The 20,039-nt window shown below is 38.8% G+C and overlaps 1 protein-coding gene across 3 annotated transcripts; it reads right to left on the minus strand.

The window, feature by feature from the left end:
• Nucleotides 1-3,887: 3,887 nt before the first annotated feature.
• On the minus strand, nucleotides 3,888-16,688 carry LOC145799086 (uncharacterized). 3 transcript variants are annotated; one of them, XM_082888648.1, is made up of 6 exons: nucleotides 16,630-16,688; nucleotides 6,602-6,679; nucleotides 5,720-5,798; nucleotides 5,559-5,605; nucleotides 5,389-5,436; nucleotides 3,888-4,268 (listed from the first exon to the last, which is right to left on the minus strand). In XM_082888648.1, the coding sequence occupies exons 3-6, from the start codon at nucleotides 5,781-5,783 to the stop codon at nucleotides 4,203-4,205; spliced, it is 225 nt and encodes a 74-aa protein (XP_082744774.1). In that variant the 5' UTR covers nucleotides 5,784-5,798; nucleotides 6,602-6,679; nucleotides 16,630-16,688; the 3' UTR covers nucleotides 3,888-4,202. The 3 variants fall into 3 exon arrangements, 2 of the variants coding, with proteins under 2 accessions (XP_082744774.1, XP_082744773.1); XR_014341087.1 differs by lacking the exon at nucleotides 5,389-5,436; XM_082888647.1 differs by lacking the exon at nucleotides 6,602-6,679 and having other exon boundaries at nucleotides 16,630-16,683.
• Between the last annotated feature and the right edge of the window lie 3,351 nt (nucleotides 16,689-20,039).

The raw sequence follows: 20,039 nt of genomic DNA on the forward strand, positions 1-20,039 counted from the left end.
TTGTAACATTAGCAGGCTTCTGATTTTAATCACCTTTGTTCTTATTCAACGTCGGGCAATCCCCTTTTAGATGCCCCTTCTTTCCACAGTTCCAGCAACTTCGTCCCTCTTCAGTTCTTGACTTGCTTCTGTGTTATTGTTGTTTGGGTTTCTTCCTACTGATCTTCCTCTAGCTTCTGCATTCAGGACAAAACCTGATGTTTTCCCTAATTCCCTCTAGCAAATTTCTTCACTCAAAATTAAGTCTCAAATATCATTGTAATTCAACTTTCTTTTCTCGAAGAATTACTCATTACCGTTACAGTACCATTCCAACTTTCTGGCAAACTAGATAGAAGAATCAAAGCCCTAACCTCATTATCAAATTCGATAGATACAGAACTCAATTTGTGTTACCACAATATTGAATTCGTTTAGATGCTCAGCCACCGAAGCACCTTCTGTCATCCTCAAATTAAACAATCTACGCATCAAATAAACTTCATTTGAGGTGGAGGGTTTTTCCTATATGTTTGAGAGTGCTGCCATGAGACTCACTGTAGTAGTCTCCTTCACTATGTTAAACGCAACGTTACGAGACAATGCTAGCTGAATAACACCTAGCGCTTAGTGATCAAGTAGAGTCCACTCATCATCCTTCATCTTTTCTGGTTTCGTCCTTGAAAGGGGCTCATACAATTTTTTCTGATATAGATAGCCTTCAATTTGCATCTTTCAAAATCCAAAATCTGTGCCATTAAATTTATCGATTCTAACCTTTTCATCTGTAGCCATCGCACCTATTCGAACAAATGCTCTGATACTAGTTGTTAGGCATTGACCCTCCCTTACCAAGATCGGTGAGACGCGAAATACCAAACAAGGAAGAAAAAATAAATCAAACAAATCACACATTCAAGAACACAAGGATTTATGTAGTTCATCCTCGAATAGGGCTACGTCCATGGCTACTACGGTTTTCACTATGATCAGGAAAAATACAACTCTCTTAACCTAAAAGAGGCGCCCCCTCATCTATTTATAAGTATGGAATTGGGGTTACAAGGAAGCAACATGGGAACCAGTGTTTGAGTGAACAATAGGGTTGAGTGAACAATAAGGTTGAGTGAACAGTACTTATCAGGGTCCACCGACCCAACATTGGCCAACTGTAATTCCAGTTTAAGGATTCTGTTAAGAATGGTATACGAAGTATTTCTTCATGTTCATCTTGTTTTTTGGCAAATTTTTTTTAATTTTTTTTTCCAGCCAACTCTTTTAGAAAAAACGTTTCTATTTCTTTTAAAACATATATTATTTTTTTCTCTTTCTTCCATTATTTTTTGATCATTGCAGATGATGTTAAGTTCTTTTTCCAGAAACCTAACATAATCAGTAAGAGCACTGATTATTCTATGCATATCTTTTCGTTTATTGTTGCATAGAGCAGACCAAAATTCTTTGAAAAGTTTGTTACTTTCTGGTGCTAGTCTAGGATTATAAAATAGATTTTTTAATTATAACAGGGAGTTCTGCTATATCTATGTCTTCGAGTTCGGCGAGTTCAGAGGTTACCTCACCATTTCGCTTCTTTAATGATTCTCCTTTTAAAAATCACTTTGTATTCTTTGGTTTAACATTTAAATTTTTCTTTTTGCTATTGCGATTTTAGCCGTACGCGCTTTGTTAGCTGAAGCATTTTTTTGAATCCTTCTACCAATAGTTTTAAGCTTTATGGCCTAGTTTGTTATAATTCCATCAAAATAACATGGGTCTTTTCTCTTTGTCAACTGAAGTTGTGATTTCCTGCACAATAAAACTTATAAAAACTTAATTCCCTAGTTAGAGAATTTGCAATGGAATTTTTCCCAGAAGAAATATATTCAACATCAAAGCGAAAATAATGAAACCGTTTTTGTCATCTATATAATATGCTTTGACTTACATCTCTTAAATCTTTTTTCAAAAAAGCTTTACAACATTTATTATCTGTTCTAATAATGAAATGTTCAGAGACTAAGAAAATATAAGAAGATTTTATACCATTTTTTAAGCAAGATATTCTTTCTCATTTATGTGGTATCTTGTTTCAGCATCTTTGAAACTACCACTCCAATATCCACATATCTGTACTTTAGATTTATTAGGAGATATTGATTTTAATACTGCTCCCCAATTATTCTCAGAAGCATCTATTTCTAACATTAATTTATCTCCCTGATTAGGTAAACTTAACTTAGGAAGATATTTTTTAGTATTTTTTGGATTGCAACTCCAATTTCCTTTTCTAAGATTTTTAATGGGTTTACTAATTTAGATAAGTTTGGAATAAACTTTCTAGCATAGTTAATTATTCCTAAAAAACGTTGAAGTTGTTTGACATCTCTTATCTCTTCAGGAAACTCTGTGACTTTTTCAGAAATGATCTTGAAGCACAACTTTTTTGTTGTCATCAATTACTAATCCCAAAAATTTTACAGAATTCTTTTCCCATTCAATTTTCTTTTCAGATAGCACTAATCCATAATCTATGAATTCTTGAGCTATTATTTTGAGATGATTTTGATGTTGCTCTTTAGTTTTAGAGAAAACTAAAATATCATCTACATATACCATACAATATTCTCCATGTTTTTGAAAAATATTATCCATTCTTCTTTGAAAGAGAGGTGGAGTTTGTTTTAAGCCAAATGGTAAAACCAACTACTCATAATGTCCTTGCGGATCACTAAAAGCAGTTAGAGGAATAGAATTTTTCCATTTGAATTTGCCAATAACCACTTTTTAAATCAAATTTAGAAAAGAAATTGACTAATTGAATTTTATTAATTAAAATGTCTTTGTTAGGCAATTTATATCCATCTTTTATGGTCTTTTTTGTTTAAACCTCTATAGTCTATTACCATATGAGCTTTTCCTCTTAATTTTTCTGCATGATTCATTACCATAAATGCAGGACTAGAATGAAAACTTTTACTTGTTCGTATTAACCCTTATTTTAATAATTTAGAAATTTGTTTTTCGAATTCCTTAATTATTTCAAGATTATGTCTAATGGGTTTACATTGATTATATAGTTTGGATCCTCAAACACTATTTTTGCCCATGGCTTGCCTTTTTTTTCTTATTTCTTTTTTTCATAATTTTTTGTGGGTTGTCACAATAGTTATTTCTTAGCATTTTCTTAATATTATCTAAACTTGCACTACAAGAAATTGCATTTTTCACAACGCAACAAAATATGTTGCTAAAAGGGAAAATTCGTTGGCAAATAGTTTTGCCGACACACAAAGCTACGTTGGCAACCCGTAGGCAAAAGTGAGTTGGCAAAAGTTTTTGCCGACGAAATTATGATTGCGTTGGTAAAAGTAATGCCTTTAGCGACGAACATAGTCGTCGCTAAAAGCCTCCATCCATCGTCGGCAATTTACCTTGCGTTGGTAAAAGTCATTCAAATAGGATGATTGTGTGGCACTTTTCGCGACACAAATTTGCATGGGCAAAAAATATACTTTTAGCAACAACATATGCGTTGGCAAAAGTAAACTTTTGGCGACACATTTACGTCGGCAAATGTTGCCATTTGCCGACGATTTGTTTGTCGCTAAAGCTTTACTTTTGGCAACGACAAATTGACATTGGCAAAAAATACACTTCTACCAACACAATATGAGTGGGGAAAAGTAACTTTTAGCTACACATTTACATCGGTAAATGTTGCCATTTGCCAACGATTTGGTTGTCGATAAAGCTTTAGTTTTGGCAATGACAAATTGACATTGGCAAAAAATACACTTTTAGCAACACAATATGAGTCGGCAAAAATAAACTTTTAGCTACACATTTACCGACTAATTATTTGTCGAGAAAGCTTCACTTTTTAACAACGACAAATTTGCAACGGCAAAAATAATTGAAACTCATTTATAATTTTTTAAAAAATTTACAGATTTACAAGAGGCATCCCTCAGGCACCACTATAACAAACTAATAACATGGATATGAAATCACACAAAATACCCCCTCCATACCCTTCTAGCCAAAACACCAGCAGTTGCCCGAACTTACACCTAATGACAACCCCCATTAATGAAAACCTGATCTATTACAGATTGGACAAAAAGTCATGCACCCTTCCAAACATCAACAACACCAGCAACACCAGCAAACATCCAACAACAACACAGCAGCACCTTATCGTAACAAACACCATCACAGCAGCATCACCACAACATCTCAGCAACAGCAGCAACATCACAGCAGAACCAGAAGAATAGCAGATCAGCAAACTGATTCAACACAGATCATCACCAGTTCAGAAAACCATTTCAACTTGGCAACCCAAACAAAATCATATAACCAAATCAGAATTGACGCAACAGTTTACCTCATTTACTAAAACAGTCAGAAAACAAATCAAACAAAACCAGTAACAAAACAACTCAACCAAATCAGAAATCAGGACAAATAGATCGCATCAATCAAAAGCTGCATCAGAGGCAGAGCACACAAAACAGAGCCAATCAGCACCAGATTCAACGCAACACAGCATCATGCCGCAAAAGTATCCACCAAACAAGCTGCATCAATTGTTCAAACAACCCTCAAAACTATACAATTCTTAGTAACTTTTAAGCCATCAGGTTAACAGAAGTTAAGTTAAGTAAAAATTCAAACTAATTCACTGGCTGTCATGTTTACACTAGGAGAGTAAGTTATATAAAAACACTCAATTCAAGTACACCACAATGGGTTAATTGAAATCGATTTGGTTGTGTGTTTGTGAAACTATTTCAATTTCTGAATTGTACTTCATTTTTCATTCATAATAAATGATGATCTAGTTGAAGCCACCTCTTTTTTTTTTTTTTTTTTACTAAACTTATAAAAAAGGTTATAAAAAAAAATAACTTATAGATTTGGGTAAATCTTATATGTTTTTACTAAACTTATAGATTGAAAACGACATATAGATTTGGGTAAATTTTACTAAACATAAGTTTTCTATTTATTCTATAACTGATATATAGTTATCTGTAGTCAGAAAACAACTCCCACTTCTAAGAGAAAATGGACCAGCATAATCTAGAGATGTAATTTATTGATGAGCAATACAAGTCGTATCCAGACTTCGGCAGCAAATTTTCAACATATCTGAAACAATTATCAAAGCAACAAGCAACTTATTACACTACATCTATAATAGATATACGACAATGGCATTATTACCTCAACTACAAAGAAATAAAAGACCACCAGTAGAATGCCTTTTAGTCAGCACAAACTTTAGGAGAGACAGTAGATGCTGTTCTGCAGTGTAATATATGATACCTAATTGACCATCTGATGCAGCAGACTTGACTCGGAATGACATTTTATTAATATTTTTTTTCATAAATAAGTTTGTACCATATTGACAGCATTGGTAATGTTCACCCCATATACTTTCTCCCAAGCCTGTGCAAGAATAGGTGTGTCTACTTAGCAAATGGCATGTTAATATTTACATAACCTCAAAGCAAGTAAAAAAGCCACATAATATAACTTTTATATAAAAGAAATTAGTTCATGAGAACAACCTTGATCAATGTGTCATCACCATCATTTCCATGACCATGAGAGGAGCCTGTGAAAGGACAATTGGAAATTAACAAAGTGAGTATCAGGTTGCTCCAAAACATTAATAGCTGCCACCTACAGATTATGGTTGTGAGAAACTGTAAATCATGCAGATACATACCTGCTATTAGATGTTGAAAAGCAACTGCCAGAAGTGGAAGAGGAAATGTACATGATTTGGCCATATCCAAAACAATACCCTTCAAGTTGGACAAAAACCTATCAGGCATAATTGACTCATCCAGCTCTTGATAGAGCGAAATAGAGGAAAATGATTCATGTAACTGACGCCACTTGATTGGGGACACAAGGCTTAGTTTGGTTTGGTTTAGTTTTAGCTTCGCAGTTCACAAAGAGATCTCTATTGAATAAGAGTTCAAAGATTTGAACAAGAATTTGTTTAGATTAGAATGACAAAGCTGTCCACTTAAGGTCTTTCCAATAAAGTGATTAAGCTGAATAGGATTCTAGTATTTAAGATAACTAGCTTATTTTTTTCTCACATTAGCACTTCTACACTTCAATGCCTAGCCAAATAAGTCTTTTCTATTTTCTACTTCATAAAAACATAAGTTTTCTTAATGTGAACTTATTTCGTACATTACTTTATTTTATCAATAATGAGTTCTTAAAAAAATAAGTGGATAAGAGACCCATTTAAGAATGTGATTCTGAATTGAGGTCTACCTTACAGTATCAATATCTCAAAAATCATTATTGAAAGTCTCAATGTGTCCAAATTCATTGATGAAGAAATGATTACCGAGTGGTGTTCAAGTCTAAAATTTTAGTATGCATTTAGCAGATGGTCCTCAAGTAAATGTCCTAAATGCTAAATCCACCACAAGAAAGGAAGCATAATTTGAATGGAATTATAAAACTGCAGTTAGCATTTAATTCACCCAAAATCTCCATTGAACTTAACTTCAAAGTCAAGAAGTAAAGAAATTACTCATAATACACTTGAACAACACTAAGAAACTTACAACATGAGAAGACTTACCAAATTTTGAACAAAGTATTCAGGAGATGTTTGGTTTGATTATCCCTTAGCAACTGGGGAACATGATTCTTGAAAACCCTGTAAAATTGAATCCAACAGAAGGATGTCTAGTAGCAAGGTAACACAGTATCTGCTTAAGAAAACGCTAGCAAATTCCAGGAATGTCATGAAAAAAAAACTAACTACGGCATTTACATATACTAACACCAACCACCAAAGCCTTGAATACCTACTGAGTTAGTATAAAAATGCACAGATCTTTGAAAGTAAACAGATGTTCCCATGTATGTGTATACATGTAAGCACCTAACAAGAAGGGCTTTCAGTGTTCAATAAATTTTGCAGCTAATTTCTTTAAAGGCATGGGTTCTACAAAATCAGTTCATTGTCAGAAACAGAAAGTGCCAATCAGTGCCATGGTCTCAACTGGTGCCCATGGTGCAAATCAGATTATTAGCAGTCTCATCTATCAAGGTTGTGCCTGATCTAGAATTGGCAATTTCAGATCAGAATGCTTATAAGGAATGCTTCATATAGCGATCCCGGGTTTACCCTTGTTATACCGTGATCCGGACTTGTGTCCGTGGATGTTAGTAGTTGTGTATTATCTTGTTTACATCCTTTTTACTTCGTGTTTGAGTTATAGGATGTGTTGGGCGGGTTTGTTACAGGTTGGTTGAGTTTAGAAACCAAAACTAGTTGCCCAGATTTTGGCCTGTACGCTCGAGCGGAGGTTTTTGCGCTCGAGCGGAGATTACACCCATTCAGTATTTTTCCTGTGCAGCGTTGTACGCTCGAGCGTGGGATTGGCCGCTCGAGCGGGGTTGTCTGAGTGACGCTCGAGCGTAGAGTTGGAAGCTCGAGCGGAGGCCTGGTTCTGTAAAAGTGCTGGGAGAGTGGATTCTGCGCTCGAGCGGGTGTTTGGACGCTCGAGCGGGAGTCTGTGAGTGGCCGCTCGAGCGGGGTGTTTTACGCTCGAGCGGGAGACTGGGTTTAAGTCCCGAAATTGTGACTTTTTAAATCACTTTTTGCTTTCTCTTCTCTCTCTTACTTTTTCAAAATCACCATTGTTGAGCCTCTCACTCTAGACTCTACCTTCTCTCTAGGTTTTGATCTAGTAGGAGTGATTTGCTCACCTTTGGCCTTTACAAAAAAAGTTGTTGATCGTCGAGGGCTTCATTTTAATCTGAAAATTTCGAGATTTGGAGCGTTTTGGTTTTGGTCTTCATCTCCTTTGGGGCTCCGAATTTGAGGTAGGGATATCCTACTCCTCTCTATGGATTTTGTCTTTAAATTTTGGTATTTTGAGATGTTGGGGTTGGTTTGGTAATCTTGTGAAAGTTTGGGGCTTTTGTGTAAATTTACAAAAGTTGGGGTTTTATTCATAATAAACCTAGATGCATGTTTGGCATAGAGAAGTGGAATAAATGTTGAATCATTGATGAAAATGGGACCTAAGGGTTGAAATGTTAATTATGGAATTTGACCTAATTACATTGTTTAATTAATGGGGATAATTAATTGAGAAGAATGAGGAAATGAAATGGTGATTGAATAACCATTGTGCATTTATTTTTTGTTTAGAAATAATTGCTTGGGCTATCGGTGGAGGATAGTCGTGATTGTTGTAGACAATGCATGATGATTAGGCAAACTGAAACTAATCAATGGAATGTGTCATGGAACTTGACGGTTGATAGAATACATTAATTACATGTATTGAATGATTGTATATAGAACCAATGTGTTTGTATATGTTATGTGTAGAGGAGGAGATGGGGGATGTACTCCGCGGTTTAGGGGAAGATAGGGGATGTACCTCTAAACCGGATAGTGTTGGGAGAAGATAGGGGATGAACTCCGTAGATACAGCTCTTATGCTTATCTAGAGAAGTGTGGATATAGCTTATATGCTTATCTGTGGATATTGTGATTATACATATCTGTTGTAGAATGTGGATATAGCTCAATTGCTTATCTGAAAATGTGGATACTATGATTATACATATCTGTTGAGAATGTGGGTAGTGCTTATATGCCTATCTGTTGAAAAAGGGAAAATGAAAGAAAATTTGGACTCATAAGTCGTATGACATAAATATGTGATTTATGTGACTGTATCAGTGTTGGCCATCTATCAATTGCTAATGTTTTAGTCAATGTTCATGGTTGGTTTAGTATATTTCTACTGGGCTGTGGCTCACCCTATATGGGAATATCATTTTCAGGTACAGGAAGCATGCCACCTCCAAGGACATAGCTTGGGAGGCTAGAGGCGGGCACGCTTTTGTTGTTTTACTTTTTGATGTATTACATGTAAATACAAGCCAAGGGCTTAATGTGTATGAGTTAGTATTCTTTTGTTGTAACCAAGTGTTAACTTGGAAAGCTGTAAGCCTGTAGGGCATTTGCTTTTGTTGTTAACATGTAATACTTTTTGTAATGAAACTCTGAGAAATGAATGAATGTGGAACTTTTGAATATCAATGCCTGTCTTATTTGTGGGGTTTAATGTTATTATTTTGAGGGCGTTACAACTTGGTATCAGAGCGTACCGGGTTCGAATACTTTGGGTACGTGGGAAGTGATTAGTATCACAATGGGTTTGTCTCGCTTGATAGAGACCTAGATGTAGTATCATATGCTATGTGCTTACCTGATAACATGCTTATGTGACTATGTGGGTATGAGATTTAATTTTTAGGATGTTGATTGGATCCTTGGGTTTCTGGGAGTCTTGTTGGAAAAGCACTTGATCAATGCTGTTTCTAACCGGAACTCTAGTAACGCCTCAGGACTATCATTATCCGGAAATGAAATTCGTAAGTGCTTATGTGTTTATGTGCTTATGTGGAGTGAATTACAGTTGTCCATGCATTAGGACGTGAGTGTTTAGTTTCGGCACATTTATGAATGTGCTAATGTTCTGTGTTACCTTTATTAGGATGTCAGGACGAGGAAGAGGTGCTAGGCGTGGTAGACCTGCGAGGCAGGAAGTACCATTACAGGGTGAGATTCCGGCAGTGCAGGAGGGAGTTGGCCAGGCCAATGTGGCCGAGCCAGTGGGTCAGCAGGCCTTGGGTGCCTTAGCCAGAGAGATAGCAGGAGCTTTGGGTATTCTTAGAGCTGGGAACCAGGCAGCTGAGGCAGGGCCTTCCTTTTTAAAGAGGGAGTTCTTCCGGTCTAACCCGGATGAGTTTGTTGGAGATCCTAAGGAGCCATTGAAGGCTGATGAGTGGCTTGAGCAGATGAGTAAGACGTTCGAGATGCTTGGCATCGAGGACGGAGCACTGAAAGTGACCTTGGCATCCTTCCAACTGAAGGGAGATGCGGGTCAATGGTGGAAGTATGAGAAGGCTCGTGTTGGTGGTACGTGGGAGGCGTTTGTAAATGCTTTTCAGGAGAGGTTTTTGTCTACAGCAGCTAGGGAGAAGCTGAGGGATCAGTTTAGCCGGCTTAATCAGCAGGGCTTGTCAGTGGCCGAGTTTGAGGCTACTTTTACCAGTCTGTCCAGGTTTGCACCTGAATTGGTGGCGTCTGAGGAACGCCGTTGCTATGAGTTTGAGCGGAAGTTGAGGCGGGGCCTCAAGTTGAGGGTTGGTGGGTCTTACATCCGAGAGTATAGACACCTAGTGGACGCTGCAGCTCATGTGGAGCTCATGATGCAGGAGGAGGATGAGGGGCAGAGAGGCTCCAAGAGGAGCCAAGATGGTCAGAGTGATGGCAAGAGGCAGAGGGGTTCTAACCCTCAGCAGTCGCAGGGTGGTGTTGCTAGATCGACCTTCCCAGTGCCGAGTGCAGGCTCTGGGAGAGGTGGTCAGGGGGATTTCACCTGTTACAAGTGTGGCCAGTTGGGTCGCAAGGTTTCTGTTTTCCCGCAGAAGGGTGGGGGTCAGAGAGCTGCTTCTTCTTCAGCTAGACCGCTGAGTCAGAGTTCGGGCAGGGGGCAGCCCTTGTCTTGTTATCAGTGTGGACAGCCTGGGCACCTGAAGAGGTTTTGCCCGCAGTTGAGTGCCACTTCGGAAGCGTCCGGTTCTAGGCAGACGCAGGGTTTTCAGCCAGCTCAGTCTGTGCAGGCCTCGAGGGCCAATCCGGGAGCTTCGTCATCCCAGTCTGTGCAGCAGTCTTTTGCTCCGAGAGGTGAGCAGGTAGACCAGGGGCCTACGGGGCGCGTGTATGCTGTTACCGCGCAGGATTTAGTACCAGCTCCATCAGTAGTGAGAGGTACTTTTCTGTTTTGCAACTCGGTTGCTAATGTGTTGATAGACACGGGTGCATCTCATTCTTTTGTATCTGCTGCATTTGCATCTGTTTTGGAATTGGAGTTAGCACAGTTAGCATCTCCTATTTGTGTGGTATCGCCTTTGGGCGGTGAGTTGATCCTGAAACAAGGTGTTAGAGGATGTGATATAGAGGTCGCCGATTATAGGCTTCCTTTTCCGTTTGTTGTCATGCCCATGAAGGGTTTTGATGTTATTTTGGGTATGGACTGGCTATCGTCATACCGGGCTGTTATCGATTGCTACCGCCAGAGGGTCACGTTATGTACCTTGAGCGGGGAGTGGTTCCATTTCTTGGGAGACCGGGTTGGTAGTGTTTTGCCACCGGGGTATGATTCGCGAGGGCGAAGTGAGCTTAGTGGTCTACTTGCTAGCTTTGAGAGTAGTGAGTGTGTTGAGACACAGATTGTGTTGCCGAGGGTGGTTTGTGAGTATTCGGATGTCTTTCCCGAAGATCTTGTTAGTTTGTCACCTTACCGAGAGATAGAGTTCTCTATTGATTTAGTGCCCGGCACGGCACCGATTTCTATGGCACCTTATCGTTTTGCTCCAGCAGAGTTGGTTGAGTTGAAAGTTCAGCTCCAGGAATTGCTCGATAAGGGCTTTGTTCGCCCTAGTGTTTCGCCGTGGGGAGCGCCGGCCCTCTTTGTTAAAAAGAAAGATGGTGCCTTGAGACTGTGTATTGACTACCGGAAGTTGAATCGGGCTACGGTTAAGAATAAGTATCCTATGCCCCGTATAGATGATTTGTTTGACCAGTTGAAGGGTTCCCGTTGTTTCTCTAAGATAGATTTGAGATCGGGTTACCACCAGTTGAGGGTCAGGGAGGAGGACATTCCTAAGACGGCATTCCGTACGCGGTATGGCCATTACGAGTTTTTGGTGATGCCATTTGGGCTTACCAATGCACCGGCAGTCTTTATGGACTTGATGAACCGGATTTTCCGGGAGTTCTTAGACCGATTTGTGGTCGTCTTCGTGGACGACATCCTTATCTATTCGCCTTCAGAGGAGGAGCACGAGGAACACTTGAGAGTGGTGCTTGAATTACTTAGAGCCCATAGGCTGTATGCCAAGTTTGGGAAGTGTGAGTTTTGGCTGAGGGAAGTCAAATTCTTAGGCCACGTGGTATCCGGGGAAGGGGTGTCTGTTGATACATCCAAGGTTGAGGCAGTGCAAGATTGGGCACAGCCTAAGAGTGTGTTTGAGATCCGCAGTTTTCTGGGATTGGCTGGGTATTACCGTCGGTTTGTAAGAGACTTCTCCAGGTTAGCCTCACCGTTGACTAGACTGACTCGGAAGGGAGTCAAGTTTGTGTGGAGTGAGACTTGTGAAAAGTCGTTCCAAGAGCTGAAAGTTAGATTGACCACCGCTCCGGTGTTGATTATTCCGGAGAGAGGGTTGGGTTATGCGGTTTATTGTGATGCCTCACGAGAGGGTTTGGGTTGTGTGTTGATGCAAGAAGGAAAAGTGGTAGCTTATAGCTCACGTCAGTTGAAAATACACGAGAAGAATTACCCCACACACGACCTAGAGTTAGCAGCAGTGATCTTTGCCTTGAAAATCTGGAGGCACTACCTTTATGGTGAGAGGTTCGAGGTGTTCTCGGACCACAAGAGTTTGAAGTATCTGTTTACACAGAAAGACCTGAATTTGAGGCAGAGGAAGTGGATGGAGTTCATTGAGGATTATGATTTTGAGTTGCACTATCATCCGGGAAAGGCCAATGTTGTGGCCGATGCCCTTAGTAGGAAATCCATTAGTGATGTAGCTAGTATAGCCATCCGGGAATGGGAGATGTTGGGAGCACTTGGCGAGTTTGATTTGCTACTAGGCGAATCTGTTGAGGCTGCGGCCTTGTTTTCCGTTGTTGCGCAGCCTACACTTGTGACTAGAGTGTTAGAGGCACAGAAAGGTGACCATGAGGTAGAATCTCTCCGAGAGAAAATTCCTAGTGGGAAAGTTGAGAAGGGTTTGACGGTGTATCCCGACCTGAGTGTGAGATACCGAGACCGTTTGTTTGTACAAGAATCTTGCCTAGAGGAAGTACTCCGAGAGTTTCATCATTCGCGCCTTGCGGTGCATCCGGGAGGTACTAAGATGTATCAGGATTTGGGTCGCCAGTTTTGGTGGCGGGGTATGAAGAGGGATGTGGCGGTTTTCGTATCGAAGTGCCTTACTTGCCAGCAAGTGAAGGCCGAGCATCAGAGGCCAGCGGGTTTGTTGCAACCCTTGCCTATTGCCGAGTGGATGTGGGAGCATATCACTATGGACTTCGTTGTAGGTCTTCCGAGGACGCAGCGGGGTAGTGATGCTATTTGGGTGGTTGTAGACCGGTTGACTAAGTCGGCGCACTTTATGCCTATGCGCGTGAGAGATTCGGTGGATCATCTTGCCGACTTGTATATTCGGAACGTAGTGAGATTGCACGGGGTCCCAGTGACGATCATCTCAAATAGAGATCCTCGTTTTACTGCTAGGTTGTGGCAGAGTTTGCAGAGTGCCTTGGGCACTAAGTTGACCTTTAGTACGGCTTATCATCCTCAGACTGACGGGCAGTCCGAGCGTACTATTCAGATCCTCGAGGATATGCTTCGGGGTTGTGTCCTGGATTTCAGTGGGACGTGGGAGAGGCACTTGCCATTGGTAGAGTTTGCCTACAACAATAGTTTTCAGTCTAGCATCGGTATGGCACCGTTCGAGGCCTTGTATGGCCGACCGTGTAGGTCTCCAGTTTGTTGGGCCGAGGTGGGTGATGCACCTTTGTTGGGTCTGGAGTTGGTTAGGGAGACGACGGAGAAAGTTGAGCTTATCCGTAGGAGGCTTGTTACAGCCCAGAGTCGGCAGAAATCTTATGCTGACCGTAGGAGGAGGCCTTTGGCGTTTGAGGTAGGTGATCATGTCTTTCTGAAGATATCACCTAGGCGAGGTTTGATGAGATTTGGGAAGAGTGGGAAGTTATCCCCTCGGTTTATTGGTCCTTTTGAGATCCTTGAGAGGATTGGTGAGGTTGCTTATCGGTTAGCCTTACCGCCACAGTTGTCCGGAGTGCATGACGTGTTTCATGTGAGTATGCTTCGGAAGTATGAGCCAGATCCATCACATGTGTTGGATTGGACAGATTTAGAGGTAGATGAGGATGCCTCGTATGAGGAGAGACCGGTTCGGGTCTTGGATAGGCGGGATCAGGTCCTGCGTGGCAAGACTATTCCTTTGGTGAAAGTCTTGTGGAAACATCACGGAGTGGAGGAAGCCACTTGGGAACGTGAGTTGGAAGTCCGAGAGAAATATTCGGACTTGTTTGTTGATATGTAATTTTGTGTTTAAATTTTGAACAATTGTTGAACTTAAGAGCTTTTATATATGTCTTGAGTTGTGAAACATTGAAAATGTTTGGTTTATGGGACGTATGTTTGGAACTTGCCTCATATGGAAGTTGAATGTGACACTATATATGTTGATTATATTGTTGAAATTGGAACGATAATGCATAATGTTGATGCATGTTGAAAGTACATATGTTGTTTACATATTGTGAAAAGCCTCTTGTTAAAGGGAGGGGGTGACCGGTAATGGGTCGGATTGTTGAGTGTTAAAGTGTAACATTGTTTAAAATGGAGGAAAACTTGTGTTTAATTTCGGGGACGAAATTCTTTAAGGGGGGGGAGGTTATAGCGATCCCGGGTTTACCCTTGTTATACCGTGATCCGGACTTGTGTCCGTGGATGTTAGTAGTTGTGTATTATCTTGTTTACATCCTTTTTACTTCGTGTTTGAGTTATAGGATGTGTTGGGCGGGTTTGTTACAGGTTGGTTGAGTTTAGAAACCAAAACTAGTTGCCCAGATTTTGGCCTGTACGCTCGAGTGGAGGTTTTTGCGCTCGAGCGGAGATTACACCCATTCAGTATTTTTCCTGTGCAGCGTTGTACGCTCGAGCGTGGGATTGGCCGCTCGAGCGGGGTTGTCTGAGTGACGCTCGAGCGTAGAGTTGGAAGCTCGAGCGGAGGCCTGGTTCTGTAAAAGTGCTGGGAGAGTGGATTCTGCGCTCGAGCGGGTGTTTGGACGCTCGAGCGGGAGTCTGTGAGTGGCCGCTCGAGCGGGGTGTTTTACGCTCGAGCGGGAGACTGGGTTTAAGTCCCGAAATTGTGACTTTTTAAATCACTTTTTGCTTTCTCTTCTCTCTCTTACTTTTCCAAAATCACCATTGTTGAGCCTCTCACTCTAGACTCTACCTTCTCTCTAGGTTTTGATCTAGTAGGAGTGATTTGCTCACCTTTGGCCTTTACAAAAAAAGTTGTTGATCGTCGAGAGCTTCATTTTAATCTGAAAATTTCGAGATTTGGAGCGTTTTGGTTTTGGTCTTCATCTCCTTTGGGGCTCCGAATTTGAGGTAGGGATATCCTACTCCTCTCTATGGATTTTGTCTTTAAATTTTGGTATTTTGAGATGTTGGGGTTGGTTTGGTAATCTTGTGAAAGTTTGGGGCTTTTGTGTAAATTTACAAAAGTTGGGGTTTTATTCATAATAAACCTAGATGCATGTTTGGCATAGAGAAGTGGAATAAATGTTGAATCATTGATGAAAATGGGACCTAAGGGTTGAAATGTTAATTATGGAATTTGACCTAATTACATTGTTTAATTAATGGGGATAATTAATTGAGAAGAATGAGGAAATGAAATGGTGATTGAATAACCATTGTGCATTTATTTTTTGTTTAGAAATAATTGCTTGGGCTATCGGTGGAGGATAGTCGTGATTGTTGTAGACAATGCATGATGATTAGGCAAACTGAAACTAATCAATGGAATGTGTCATGGAACTTGACGGTTGATAGAATACATTAATTACATGTATTGAATGATTGTATATAGAACCAATGTGTTTGTATACGTTATGTGTAGAGGAGGAGATGGGGGATGTACTCCGCGGTTTAGGGGAAGATAGGGGATGTACCTCTAAACCGGATAGTGTTGGGAGAAGATAGGGGATGAACTCCGTAGATACAGCTCTTATGCTTATCTAGAGAAGTGTGGATATAGCTTATATGCTTATCTGTGGATATTGTGATTATACATATCTGTTGTAGAATGTGGATATAGCTCAATTGCTTATCTGAAAATGTGGATACTATGATTATACATATCTGTTGAGAATGTGGGTAGTACTTATATGCCTATCTGTTGAAAAAGGGAAAATGAAAGAAAATTTGGACTCATAAGTCGTATGACATAAATATGTGATTTATGTGACTGTATCAGTGTTGGCCATCTATCAATTGCTAATGTTTTAGTCAATGTTCATGGTTGGTTTAGTATATTTCTACTGGGCTGTGGCTCACCCTATATGGGAATATCATTTTCAGGTACAGGAAGCATGCCACCTCCAAGGACATAGCTTGGGAGGCTAGAGGCGGGCACGCTTTTGTTGTTTTACTTTTTGATGTATTACATGTAAATACAAGCCAAGGGCTTAATGTGTATGAGTTAGTATTCTTTTGTTGTAACCAAGTGTTAACTTGGAAAGCTGTAAGCCTGTAGGGCATTTGCTTTTGTTGTTAACATGTAATACTTTTTGTAATGAAACTCTGAGAAATGAATGAATGTGGAACTTTTGAATATCAATGCCTGTCTTATTTGTGGGGTTTAATGTTATTATTTTGAGGGCGTTACACTTCAGGACTAGAAATATTTAAATTGTAAACACACAACATAATCCTCAGTAAAGAATTGTGAACAATAATTTACCATGAATTTCCAGCAGCATTAGAAATAATGTCATAAATTATCCATGGATGAATACTAGCTTGGGCACCAAGAGAAATGGCCTCCACAGAAGAAACAAAATGAATGCCCTCAAGCAGCTCTATTACCATTTTAATTTTGCTGCAATTTAAAAAAGAAAATTAGACATTAACAATAACATCATCTAATATGATATTAGAACACCTAACATAAATAAACAAAGAAAAAGGGCCATTCCCCTGTGCCAATCCCTGTTAAATTGGGTTAAACACCTAGCACAAACAAATTTACTATCAAGTGGCACAACCAAGACAAAATTAAATTATCATTTGAAAAGCATTGTTCAAAGATATGAAATTACTTAAATTTGTATTGGAATATTCAAGAATCATTTAGTTGTAAGTTTATAGTAAATTAGATTTGACTTGGTTTACACAATCACTAGTGTAATATTAGGTCAGGTGTTGTTTTCTGCGCAAAGCCATTAGTTTTTTTTTTAACCAAATTTTAATTCCACTTTTTGTTTTCAATATTTACATGTTATCAAAGCCATATCACTACTAAGAAGCAGCCTATCAGTTCTTGTATTCCTGTCAAGTAAAAAAATTCTCCTATGGTTTCCTAGTGCTGTCTTGTGAATTTTCTAGTCTCCAATGGTTCAATAGCTACATGTTGAATATTGTTATAATTTAGCAATAAAAAGAGACAAAATGCTATATATTAGCAATGTTGCTCCAATGATGACTTTGCTCCCTCCATTTATTCTCCCATTTCAACTATCATTTCAAAATAACAAGTACATGCTACTTAATCAAACTTTATTAACTTAATTTAGAGTTACATCCTGCAAAATAAAATAACATAAGACATAATCATGGAAGAGGAAGAACATAATAATCTGAGTTGCTTGATCATGCCAAAATTTTTGTGCCTGATCGTTCATTTAGAGGTATCTCAAGTCAGCTCTTGTGAAATGGATCCTGTGCTCTGACCATGATCACTTAAAATTGAAAGCATTTAGTGATATTATTATCAAGAAGACTAAGAAGCTGCAGCTTAGGGAGTGATGCAAGAGGATCAATCTCAACCAAATTCGTTAGTTGATTGTTAGTGAGAACCAAAGTATGCAACTTGGGCAAGAACTCTGCAATCACAAGCTACCAACCCATTAAGATGCTATTACTTTAGAACAAACCAAAGCCCTCCACTCTCTTAAATGAGGAAGAAATTGTGTGTTATGTGTTTGGGGGTGTAATCAATTAGCATTTTATGAAAACACTTGACAAAAGTTAAGATTTCAAATTTTCAAGTTTTATCTTTGACCAAAATATTTATCAAGAGGCTGCTAGTTTGCATCTCAGCCAGCCATGCCTAATGCTAAACCAACAAGAGGAGAGTGCAATCCAGACAAAAAAGGTTATACCCAGTGCACAAGGCTCACACTTACAGCAGGGCCTTGGAATGAAGCATGGTGTCCAAGTTCCTCAAGTAGTACCACAACCTCAATATAGAATCTATAGATTTAGTGTATAGGGTTGGGTCTTCTTTTTATTTATTTGCTTACAATATATATATATATATATATATATTTGTTGTCCCTCCTTGTTGAAGCCGTGTCAATAATTCTTATGGCAAGAGCAGACTAAGGAAATAGTCACTTTGCTTTACTTGAGTTTTATATTCAAGTAGGCAACTGCTTTAGTTTTTTATTCTTCAACCTCTCTCATCTGCTTTAGTTTTAGATCGTAAACAATTACGCATAAGACTGTGCATATCACCCTCTTGTTGTCTATGTTTATTCTTCTTCTTTTATATATACATATGTGTGTGTGTGTGTGTGTGTGTGCAATTCGTAAACCTTGTTTGGTGTAGCCATGTTCAATTATCCATTAAGGTAGGTTTTGGTTTTTGTTTACAAACATTTTTTTATGCTTTCCTCATGTTTCTATTTCCAAGCTAACTAAAATAATGTATTGAAATGAAATTCTGACCCTTATATATAATATATAAGCAAAATCCCATCAATTTTTAAGAATTAAAACACTAGTTTAGTGATTGTTCATCAGCAGCAAAGTGGCAACTGAAAAACATACACAATAAATAATAGAAATACTAAGATCAAGTTGTAGGCTCAACCCTGGATAAGTTAAGGAATGTAAAGCAAACAAAACTATCACTCCTGAGATATATAGATATAGTTGGAGACAACTGCTACTCAAACTATGGTGTGAAGAACAACAAATAGCACATAGTCACAATATACTTCGTCCAGCACGACATATAGTCATGATTTCTTAAGACAACAATAGCACATCCCTAGGTGAGCAACTGGATAGAAACACAGTACAATTATTCAGCTCATAATTAAGAACATTATTTCACGTTAGGGATAACGAAGAAAAACAACAACAACCAAAAAAAAAAAAAATCAGAAACTCAAGCAAATCATGAAACAAATACTAGTATTCTTCGCATAAACTAATGAATACATCAAACCTTTGTCTTCTCTGTCTTTCCAGAACTAGTGTTGATTTTCAAAGAAGAAATATCACTAGAACTGCAATCTTGTGCAGTCTTTTCACTAGGAAATGCTGCCCCACCATCTGCATTTAGAATTACACAATAGCAGTGATCTGTATCTATCAAGACCTGCAAAACAAAAAATTCCCAGATGATAAATGAAACAATGCAAGAAACAATACTTAATTCAAACATGTAAGTAATAGATTTCAATTTTTACCTCATTTCTCCGAATCTTCAGTGGATACACTTGAAAATAACTGGGGAGTCATGTATTTATAATGATATAAAAACTTTGTTGTGAGTAAAAATGAACTAAATAAATATGTGATGCACTCTCCTCACCAATTTTGAAAAGGCAAAAGCCTTAAAGCATGACAGATCATTCAAAATCAGAAAAGCATATATGTAAACAACATATTTGTCCGATATCTACTAATTTAAGTTTTACAATGGTATAAATCATTTTTATCCTTTTATTTAACATCATTATTTTTCAATTTGCATATCAATGACAAAATTGCAGATTTTTCAGCAGAAGGATAAAACAAAAGGATATAGCATATATCCATAGCATACCTTGGAAAGGGTTCAAATTGAAAGGAAATAAAAGATAGTATGGCTCAACCCAACTGTTTCATGCTGAGCTCAAACTGCCAAATGTTTGGTTCAACTCAGGTCAATTGCAACCCTAGCTCAATCTTGGCAAGAGCTAGACTTCTTATGCTCCAAGCATGCATGAATAGTATGACAAAAATGTAGTTCTTTGTCCACCTATGAATATCATCAAAAATAGCTCAACCAAAAGATTTCAACTAACTTACGATTTGTAAAAGATTATTGAAAGACGAGGAGAGAAGCATACCGTGCTTGTAGTTATATCACCTTTGGAT

This window comes from Camellia sinensis, chromosome 9 (assembly GCF_055761805.1).
Source record: "Camellia sinensis isolate YWXY chromosome 9, ASM5576180v1, whole genome shotgun sequence".
Taxonomy (NCBI): domain Eukaryota; kingdom Viridiplantae; phylum Streptophyta; class Magnoliopsida; order Ericales; family Theaceae; genus Camellia; species Camellia sinensis.

Coding starts and splice junctions, on each gene's coding strand:
- LOC145799086 (XM_082888647.1), bottom strand. Junction 5,606..5,719: donor TTTTCAACATCTAATAGCAG/GTATGTATCTGC, acceptor GTCCTTTCACAG/GCTCCTCTCATGGTCATGGA. Junction 4,269..5,388: donor TTACCAATGCTGTCAATATG/GTACAAACTTAT, acceptor GTGTTGAATCAG/TTTGCTGATCTGCTATTCTT.